The sequence below is a fragment of the Papilio machaon genome, chromosome 25 (assembly GCF_912999745.1).
Source record: "Papilio machaon chromosome 25, ilPapMach1.1, whole genome shotgun sequence".
Lineage (NCBI taxonomy): Eukaryota > Metazoa > Arthropoda > Insecta > Lepidoptera > Papilionidae > Papilio > Papilio machaon.
Genome location: NC_060010.1, coordinates 3,702,770 through 3,713,909, shown reverse-complemented (window position 1 = coordinate 3,713,909; position 11,140 = coordinate 3,702,770). Strand labels below are relative to the sequence as shown.

Sequence of the window (11,140 nt, the reverse complement as noted above, 5' to 3'; positions counted from 1 at the left end):
GCAAATTTCTTTTACTTAATCTACAATTACATAATAAATACTTAAGTAAATGTTTACTTAAAACTTTGAGACTTTAATATCTGACGGGATTTTGTATGTTAAACTTTTTTTTCAACAAAACTGATGATTTCGGTTTGGGAGTAAATAAATTATATTAAAAAAAATCAACTTTATTTATTAATCAAGACCTATTTTGAGTTTTAAAATAATTAGTTTGATGCTAATTGGATTATTAACATTTATGTTGTCACAAATCATATAAAACATAATTTCATCTCTCTCTCTCTCTCTTATTTTCTCTTTTAAAAAATGGAGACAACAATTTAAGTGTAAAATTTCACAGTAAAATTGACAAAACAATAATTATAAAAAAATATATAGGTATATTCCAAATTAAATCTTAAATATTGTATTTTTTTATCAATCTGATCTGAAAAGATCTGACCAGATATCTGAAAAAAATCTGAACAGATCAAAATTTAAAAAATCAAAAACTAGATATTGTAGGTAAGAGAAAAAAGAGGAAATAAATTTTAATCTATTAAGCTTTTGATTTATAACATCAACATTAATTCAAGATACATTAACTATTTACTACAATATCCATACAAGTATTGTTCTCTATCTCTATTTTTTTTTTTAATAAAATGAGAGATGAAAATATGTTTTTTGTACAAGGAATCGGTTAACATTTCACAATGATGTCCGTCTGTACTCAGTTATATGTGAGTTGGAATGATCTCTCATTATCTCTCCTCAATGTGTCATGTGTCGCTTTCAATTGGTCCAGTTTAGTTGTGATCTGTGCTATAGAGTTGTCTATCCACTGCATTGATGACATATGAGCATTTAATATACGTCCAATTTGGACAATCTGAAATAAAAAAAAAAACAATTAGAATATAATTTTTTTGCATTATAATTTGCCTATTTTCATTAAATGAACTTATAATAATAATATTAATCTTTATTTCAAGCAATAGATAAGAGCTCATTATTTAGTTAGCTATTTATGCTAAGTCATTTTTTTTTAATTATAAATGATTGACGATTTCTTTTGTCACTAAATGTAAAATTAATTTAATGATAGAGGGAAGGGAGTGTCTCCTGAAACACAGAGCTTTGCTTAGTTCAGGAACCAAGACTCCCACATAATTGTGTATATGAGTGTTACAATAAAGCAGTTATTTATTTATTCATATATTATAAAAAAAAAACTAGCTGTCGCCCGCGACTCCGTCCGCGCGCAGTTAAAAAATGGGGGGGGGGGTATGAAAAATAGATGTTGGCCGATTCTCAGACCTACTGAATATGCTCACAAAATTTCATGAGAATCGGTGAAGCCGTTTCGGAAGAGTACGGGAACGAAAACTGTGACACGAGAATTTTATATATTAGATAGTCCGACAGTAAAAGTATAAATCTTTCCGGAAAGATGTTTTAAAATTCTTATGATTCCCAAAGTTGTCAATATCAAACTTAAAGCATTGCTAATTCTTACTCTGTTTTCTATTGACCTAAGTCAGAATGAAAAATAATAATTAATTGATCTTAAAAGTAGGTAATTTGGCTTGAGGGGTCTGAAGTAACAGTTCATTTTGGAAAAGGGGTCACTTGTTCAAAATAGTTTGGGGATCCCTGATCTAGATCCATACAGCCATTTTGGAGTTAGACCAACAAGGATATCTGACTCAGTAGGCATAAATCAAATTTTACTAATATAAATGCGAAAGTTTAGATGTATGGATGGATCTATATGAATGAATGGATGTTTGTTTGAAGGTATCTCCGGACAGCTCTCAGAAATTTGGCACAGATGTAGAACAGTCGGGAAGAACACACATACAACTTATATTTTTTATTTCCTTGGGGATGGAGTCGTGATCTAAAGCTAGTTAATTATATTAGCTCACTAGCGCCCTCTTTTAATTACAAAAAAGTGTCCACAAGATCTTTTTCGTACTGTAGCCATCATCAAGCCCACCTTTCTCACTGGCTCAAATATCCATGTACTGAGTAACAAATATCTATACAAATTATCACAATTATATTTATACTAGCTGTCGCCCGCGACTCCGTCCGCGAGCAGTAAAAAAAAAAATGAAAAATACATGTTGTCCGATTCTCAGACCTACTGAATATGCTCACAAAATTTCATGAGAATCGGTCAAGCCGTTTCGGAGGAGTTTAACCACAAACACCGCGACACGAGAATTTTATATATAAGAAGTACGAAGTAAAAGAAATACTCACCGGATCATTGGTGTCCTGACTCCTGTTGGTCTCATTTAGATGTTCAATGACCTCCTTGAGATCTTCAGACATCTGTCTCAGTTGTGTATCCAAATTTTCAGCCAAAGTGTACCTGTCACGTGATAAAAAAGTCAAATCATTTGAATGGTATAAAACAAACTAAAATGGGGTCACTTTTCTATTAAGGCTTCAAACTAAGAGATACTCCATTCGAAGCTTCCTTTGTAGTGGTATCTATCTCACACATAAGATAACTCTACGCCTTCCAAAAAAATCTATTTTTTTTATATCATAAGATGGCAAACGAGGAAGTGGTCACTAGAATCCACCTAAATAGCGAAGCGACCGCTGCCTATAGACATCCGCAATTACAGATGTGTTGTTTACCTTGAATCAACATAGAAAGAGGATATATCCTCTTCCTATGCGTCCCCTCTTCTGTCAAATTCACTTTCCCTTCTTCATCCTTTCCAATATAAGAATAGGACTAAAATTAGGTCTCCAGCACCACACTCATCAGACTGTACGCGGAATTACTTCCACTTCACTGCTGTCTTCTGTGTGGTCGTGGTATTTCAATGTACATATATATTTTTTTCTAGTCAAAAAAATACTTCATAACTATACAGAACTTTCTGGATAAGCCATGTTTTTAATCTATTTTTAAATGAGACGAGGCTGGTTAGCCGCTGCATTTTTTTTTTATATTGAAAAAGCTAGCGCTTGACCATCCACCCGATGAAGTGATAATGAGGTCTAAAGATGGTTCACTCTACTTTTGAAGACCTCCACATTATACTTGGATGGAAAAACTGACTCCGGCAACTTATTCCAATCCTTAGCAGTACAAGGAACGTAATTCATGTAGCGGTCTACCACTGTCGTCTACCTCCTGGTCTCTGTCAGTACTCACATATGTTCCCTCTCAGGGTCTCGCAGCCGGTCGTTGTCAGCGAGCAGAGTACGCTCGAGTGGTGCGAGCATCTCCTGCAGCTCACGTTGTTGCGCCACCACAAAGTCCAGCTCGTGCTCGAGGCTCTGTTGCTCGTTCTTCACACTCTGGATTGTGTCGTTCAGCTCCACTATCTAAACAAATATAAGCTGTTAGGTTAGGTTTAAAGAATTTATTCTCAGAAAGACAAACAAAAAGTCACTTACTTGAGAACAATATCGCACTATACATATTTTTTTAAAATATATATTACAAGGTGGCAAACGAGCAAGCGGCCACATGAATTCGCCGAAATGGCGAAGCGACCGCTGCCCATAGAAATTCGCAATTGCAGATGCGTTACCTACCCTCAATCGACGAAGGAGGAGACGCACAAAAAAAGAATATTTAACCTTCCTATACATCTCCTCCATCAAATCCACATCCCCTTCCCATCCTTCCCTTATAAGAAAAGGATGGGAAGGGAAAGAGGACTAAAATTAGTCCTCCGACACCACATTCATCAGACTGTAGTTGGAATTACTTCCACTTGACGTCTATCTTCTGTGTGGTCATGGTATTTCACCGAGTGAGGCTAATTCGTGCAACTGATGTTGTTGGCATAATACAATATGGTCGCCATTTTAGATGTCAATTAACTTTTATACAACAATCTAAAATGTATTGAACCAATTTTGATTTAAATTGATCACATGAATTTAAATTTTTAATGGATGAAGGTAACGAGCTAACGAGTTGATTATTTAAGTAATAACTGACCATAGGAATAATTAAAACTAAATTTTAAGTTTATAGTTTGCCGGTACGGAATAATGAAGTCAAAAAACTAGTTCTGGGTGAATAATACAACTAATTTAAAAAAAAAAGAAATAATTAACCTTCTGACTATACCTTTGACACAACAAAGATAAAAAAAAAAGAAATATAGAATTCTTCATAATTAATCAAGCAGTTACTTAGTAACAATTTTAGTGTTCCACAAAAAAAGCCTATACAATAAACCCATTGGAAGTAAAAACAGTATTAGAACTAGAGTGAAACCGAATAATTTGTACTCACCATATCTCCGTTAGCAATAAGCAATCTATCCCATGCATTGATCTGCGTAGCTTGGTTGATGAAAATCTTCTCCTGTTCCTCGAGCTCTAACGTCCACTTGTTGATGTTCTCCTCAAGTTGTGCGAAAGTTATAGAAGTTATTGGCTGCGGGGGACCTGATGCTGTTGTACTGAAAAAAAAAAAAAAAAACTTGTCTATGACACTCTACATGATTACTTTTCATGTCCTTTATGTCCTGGTTAACATTATGCCAGTACAGTTGCACAGTATTTAAAATAACCAGCATAATGTAAATACTAACTAGTGAGCGAGCTGATACAGTCAATACTAAACCAGCCCTACTGTCTTACTGTACTGGCTTAATGTAAACCAGGTATTTATTTATTGACTCTATTGCTATTATAACTTATACAAAAAAAATGACTAAAAACTAATTTACAAAGCAAGGGCGACCTTATTCCAGACAAGTGGGACAGGAGACAAGAACATGAATAGCGGGGTGTATTATAAATAAATATCAAGAAATGTCAAAAATAAATAAATAAGAGCAAGAAGTATTGATAATTAATATACTGGTTAAATACGAATATACTAAACAGATTATATGACTTACATAATATGTATATAAATATGCGTGTCTATGAATAAAAACATATAAATTCAAGGGAGAGTAATAATTAGCAGGTATTAGTGTTGATTTCTCACAACAAATCTGAACCTTACATTTTTATTTATTTATTATTACATAAAAAAAGAATAAACTTAGCCTAGGATTACATATAATAACTTAAGGTAGGTATATAACTTAATATACAAAAATACTTACGTAGTTGCAGTGGTAAGTGCTGTCATTGTAGTAGAAGCAGTAGTTGCCTTGCCCAGTGACAATATACCAGTGCTTGCTGGAGTTGCTATTAAACAACAATCTATGTGTAAATTTTAACAGAATTTGTGTGAAAAATCGTGCTAAGGAAAATTAACAATCAATTTTTATTGGCAACACTAAACAGCTGTCAAATTTCCCGCGACAATTTCAAGTGACAATTTTGATTTGATAAATTGTATATGTACATCTTTTATTTGTTATTTTGAATTAATTATATTGATGAAACATACAACGAAGAAAAAAATAAATTAACACAAACTCTAACTTATTTTTTAAAAGTTTTTATTACATATTTTCTTTTATTATTATAAATCTAAAATTTGCAATTAATTTCCTAAGGAAGATGGCTTTTACATATTTTGTAATATTTAATCACTTTGAAAAATACCCTTACTTGTGCATTTCAACTTATTTTTAAAACTTTTTATAATTTTTTAATTCAATTCAATTTCCAAGCAGTGGCTTTTAGGTGTGCCAACTGGGCACTGAAATTTTTTAATAAATTTATTCATTTTGTTGTGATTTTATAACAAATTGACATATTTGATACATGTGACAATGTCAATTATGACATACATATACTGATTTCTTTTTAATAAAATTAAAAAACTTTGAAATAAAATAGTTCCGGTGACATTTTTACCATAAAAATATATTACTAGCTGTCGACCGCGAATCCGTCCGCGCGGCATTAAAAATAAAGTAATAATTAGTCTATATGTCCTTCCCGATTATGTCCTTCATCTGTGCCAAATTTCATTAAAATCGGTTCAGATGTTCCGGAGATACTTTCAAACATCCATCCCATTCATCTAAACATTCGCATTTATAATCTATATATATAGTCAGAAAGTCGTGTTAGTTACACTATTTATAACTCCAGAACGGCTGAATCGATTTGACTGAAAATTGGTGGGCAGGTAGCTTAGAACCAGGAAACGGACATAGGATAATTTTTACCCCGTTTTCTATTTTTATTCCGCGCGGACGGAGTCGCGGGTAAAAGCTAGTAGTATGATAAAGGAAGTGCAGTAGTAGAAATCTACTTTTAAAAAGCAAAATCGAAACAATTTTAGTAAAAAAAAACAATAAAAACTTACCCGTAGCAGAAGTAGTGGTGGCTGTAGATGTCTTTCCTAATGGTAAACTGACACTGGTTGCTGCGGGCCCAGTAAAGGTAAGAGTGCTCGGCTGAGATGATGCAAAACCAAGTCCCGATGAAGCAACAGCTGTAGCTGGGCTTGTTGAGCTTGTCACATTGAAGTTGAGCTTTTGAGCTTGAGAAGTTTCAGCTGGCGCAGCTTGGCTTGTAGCTTGAGTGATAGCTTGGCTAACTTGGCTGGTTGGCATTGAGAAGCTAAGACTTGTAGCTTGAGTTGTTGGTTGGGTTGAGAAAGTCAATGGTTTGCTGGCTTGTGGTTGGCTTGTTGGGAAGCTTGGTGTAGCTTGGCTTTGAGCGAACGAGAAGCTCGATGTAGCCGTTGTAGTTGATGGTTGTGACAAGAAACTTGGTTGTTGTCCGAGACTGAAGCTAGATGATGTTGTTGCGAAAGATGGTGCTGTAATTATCAAATTTTATTTAAATATATACAATTACATTTTGTTGAAAACTGCATAACAATTTACATTGAACAGTTCAAATTAGAACATTGCAGTGTATTTCTGTAAAAAAAATCTGTAATATTTCACAAAGTTCTTTCTCTGAATAATGATTTATCCCCTCTCACTACCCTCTTAATTGTATTACTTTATAGTCATACAAGGATATGTGAGAAAATAAAAGTATCAGAAAATATGTTATTGTAAGGCATAAAAGAAAAAAAAAACATGACATGACAGCTTTAGTACGAAAAGAACATTGTCACACTTTCGATGTTAACAATGAGGGACTAGTGAGCTAGTTTGAATGCCCTCCGGGTCAAATATCCTTGTTCTAAGTTTATAGGTCAATTTTACTGACAGATATCATATGGTCTCATAATAAATAAACTTGACAAAAAATTGGATTATATACCAAGCAATAACTTAAAGAAAGAGTGTATTCCAGAATAAATCTGGACAGGTTATGTCTTTTCTGACTTACCAGCAGTAGAAGTAGCAGCAGTAGTGGTGACCGTTGCAGTGGTAGGAGTGAAGGTAGTAGTTTTAGCAAACATTTGTGAGAATGCGGGTGAGCTCTGGGCGAAGCTGGGCGCAGACGATACCGGTGTTAGGGAAAAGCTAGCTTGTGTTGTTTGAGCTGTTGTCTGTAATATAAAGTATCTTTTGTTTCCATTGAAAGCTTAAATCAAATTCCATAGAAAGCGGCCATATATTTATAACAAAAATATAATAGTTTTTGAGTAATTATCACATCTATATCTATATATATAAAAGAAAGTTGTGTTAGTTACGCTATTTATAACTCAAGAATGCCTGAATCGATTTGACTGAAAATTGGTGGGCAGGTAGCTTAGAACCAGGAAAAGGACATAGGATAATTTTTACCCCGTTTTCTATTTTTTTTTATTCCGCGCGGACGGAGTCGCGGGTAAAAGCTAGTAATAAAATATTTAATCAAATGAGTTCACTCTTTAAATTTAAATTAGTTTTATGTATATAATGAAATGTTGTACTCACAGCAGCTGGTTGTGATGTTGGCATAGAGAATGTTGGTGTGAAGGAGAATCCCGAACTTGCTGTTGTTTCTTTCGAAAAAGAAAATCCTGAACCCGCTCCAACACCAAATGATGCTGAGAAAATAGTATTACTATGAATAGATAATAATTACATTATCATTAATGTCAAAATTGTCTTGTGAAAGAAAAAGACTTGAAGAAAAAATAAAACTGTTTTAAAAGTAAATACTAGTACCTAGTAATTATCGACACTTGAGTCATTTACACATTCTTATTTGATATAATAATATTACAAAGAGGAAAGATTTCATTGGATTTAACAGGCTCTAAAACTACTAAACACAATTTGAAAAATTCCTTCACTGTACGTAAGCTAGACTATCCTTGGGTGACATAGACCAATATTTCATCATCATCAGCTCACATCCCCACCGAGGGGTTCAGAGCCTACCCCAAGCAAGTGACTGGGCCATAGTCAGATATAGTAGACCAATATTTATACTGGATATTTTTAAAATTCCGTGCTGAGGAAGTCCCCGACAATGTTTGAAACATATAATTGCTTGTTACCTGTAGCAGTATTACCAAAGGCAGGTGCAGCTGTGGTTTGCTGCTGTGTTTGGCCAAATGACAAATTCTGTGGGGCATTCTGAAATAAAAAAGAATATAAGCTCTCACTTAACCTCTTTTACGATAGTTATGGAAAGAAAATTAGGCTTGATCTTTAGAAGAATTTTATAAACCAATATTGATCAAAATCAAAAAATTGTCCAGTTTATCACTTTGCTACTTATCTATATTGTTTAACACATAACTGACGCCTGTAATCCAGAGGGGTAGGCAGAGATCACGGACCTCTATTTGACCTGGCCAAACGATCCTACACAATACACTTTTCGTCATTTCGGGAGACGGAAAGTGATGGATGGCGACACTCAGTGTGCGGATTGCATCACAGAGTTTTCCTTCACTGTACGAATGTCGGATAAATGTAAATATGTAAATCGAAATAAAAAAACACATTGGTACATGGCAGGATTTGAACCCAGGACCTGCAGATTGCAAGTCAAGTGCTTAACCCATGAACCACCGACGTTATATTGTTTAAATCTTATAATACCTGAGTAGTAGTTGCTTGTCCAAATGCAGGGCTAGCAACTGTTTGATTTGGGGCAGTCTGTCCAAACGCAGGACTGGCAACTGTTTGATTTGTGGCTGTTTGACCAAATGCTGGACTTCCAACAGTTTGGTTGGGTGGCGCTTGTCCAAAAGGAGAACTACCCACAGTTTGATTAGTTTGTCCAAACACCGAGCTTCCCACAGTTTGATTAGTTTGTCCAAATGCCGAGCTTCCCACTGTTTGGTTTGGTGGTGCTTGACCAAATGGAGAGCTGCCTAAACTTTGAGCAGTTTGCCCGAAGCCAGGGCTACCAACTGTTTGATTAGGAGGTGCTTGACCAAAAACGGAACTGCCAACAGTTTGGTTTGGTGGAGCTTGCCCGAAACCTGGACTGCCAACTGTTTGGTTAGGTGGTGCTGAAAAACCTCCAAATGATAATGGCTTAGTCGCACCAAATGGAGAACTGGCGGTTGTTGTAGAACTTGCAACTGTAACAAATTGAAGCATAGATAATTAGTCACAAATTGATGCTAACATAAAAGAGATCTCATAACTATGGATACCAACTGTATAAGATTTTACAGAAGCCTATAGAAGTTGATTATTCCAAATAATTCGTAATAAACAATGTTGAGTTTATTTTTTATTTTCAAATAGTAAACTTACATAAATTGGATGTTGATGCAGTTGTCTTGGCACCAAATGAAAATCCACCAAATGGCTGGGAATTTGTAGTGGGTGTACCAAATAAGTTTGTTTTATTGTCTGGAAGAAAAATATAATTATTTTAACAAACACACAATCTCATAACATAAGCTTGCTTTATCAAGTTAAGAATTGTTTGATAAAAATTCTTTAGGTGTAAATATTACTATTTTTTTGCTTACCGCCAGATGGACTCTGAAAAGGTTTGTTGTCACCTCCTCCAAATAGGGATCCTGAAAAAAAATTAATTACTTTGTTCACATTTCTTCCAGCATATACCATAAGATAGGAAAAGTGTACATGGCACACAATAAAATAAGTAAACTATCAATAAATAAAAAAAATCTAATTGTGCTAACTATGCACAATTTAGACAAGACATTTATATCATGAGTCTAGGGTACTAATAAAATCAAAGCCACAACAACTAATTCGTTAGCCTCGTGTGATTGTTAAGTTTATTTGTTCAAATTAAGTATTGCATTTGTGAGAGAAAACCATTAAATTAGATTATGGGTATTTATGTTGATGTGTGTTTATTATAATAGCAAAACTTATAGTTTCCATGAAAAGTAGTAGTGTATTATTTTCACATGTTTGCTATTTGAAAAACGACTTCCTCACCTGCCGTTATTGTATTAGTACTAAACGCAGTTCCTGAAGCGGTTGTTGTGGCCTGTCCAAATGAAAAACTCATGGTTTTGTGTTATTATGTCGTCTCTTTAAATTCAAAATATTATTATACTTTTCAATCTAAGAGAATACCGCCGAAATATTTCACAACGAATTGTAATGTATGACAAATGTCAAGTTGTCAAAAGATCAAGAAAACCAAAGAGCAACCAAAAAGAAAACTACAGAATAAGAAATGTAAACAAAAATTGCACAGATAAATTATTAAAGATCGTACTTAAATTTGATTTTTGAATTAGGATTTAAATCGTATTCGTCCTGGATGAAATGGTGAGAATTATAAACGGTATAACGCAGTACTTTCTACGTACATATTGAAGATCAGCAAGTCATTTGGCCAGGACCATTATGCCAAATAACGTAATTGGTGAAATTAAAGTCTTTAAACGTGCCACCGTAGTTACTTTGTGGTATTATAGCTTATGAATAAATGACACTCGCAATTCTAACTTTGGCGTGCATGCCCTTTCCCACAACGATAAACCCGCCGTGCCCTTTCTAGTTGAAAATAACAACCCTTATTTCGTGTCAAAGGTTTTTTATTGTCTACCAAGTACAGTATTCCACTCTTATAATGGTGTCTCTAAGTTTGATTTCAACGATGATTATCAATAATGCTTATATATTCTTTTCTCCCAGGAATGCTACCTTATAAAACGTTTAAAAACAATACAAAGAAAACTTTACAGTCTCAGTTCTATCCTAAGGATAACTATTTAAAGTTTGTACTGTTTGTTTCAAGTATTTATAGCAATGCGCTGTAACATGTAACATTTATTTCTGTGAACTATCAGTTCAGACGACTCGCAATTCACAAAGGAAAGTTATTTATCGACTCTTGTAACAAACGACTG

General features: G+C 34.2%; 1 protein-coding gene across 1 annotated transcript; it reads right to left on the bottom strand.

The window, feature by feature from the left end:
• Positions 1 to 622: 622 nt before the first annotated feature.
• On the bottom strand, positions 623 to 10,405 carry LOC106711122 (nuclear pore glycoprotein p62). The gene is made up of 13 exons (XM_045684218.1): positions 10,218 to 10,405; positions 9,776 to 9,826; positions 9,555 to 9,653; positions 8,889 to 9,376; positions 8,339 to 8,417; positions 7,770 to 7,882; positions 7,234 to 7,396; positions 6,251 to 6,709; positions 5,091 to 5,175; positions 4,265 to 4,433; positions 3,167 to 3,339; positions 2,254 to 2,365; positions 623 to 874 (listed from the first exon to the last, which is right to left on the bottom strand). The coding sequence occupies exons 1-13, from the start codon at positions 10,288 to 10,290 to the stop codon at positions 716 to 718; spliced, it is 2,223 nt and encodes a 740-aa protein (XP_045540174.1). The 5' UTR covers positions 10,291 to 10,405; the 3' UTR covers positions 623 to 715.
• Positions 10,406 to 11,140: the final 735 nt, after the last annotated feature.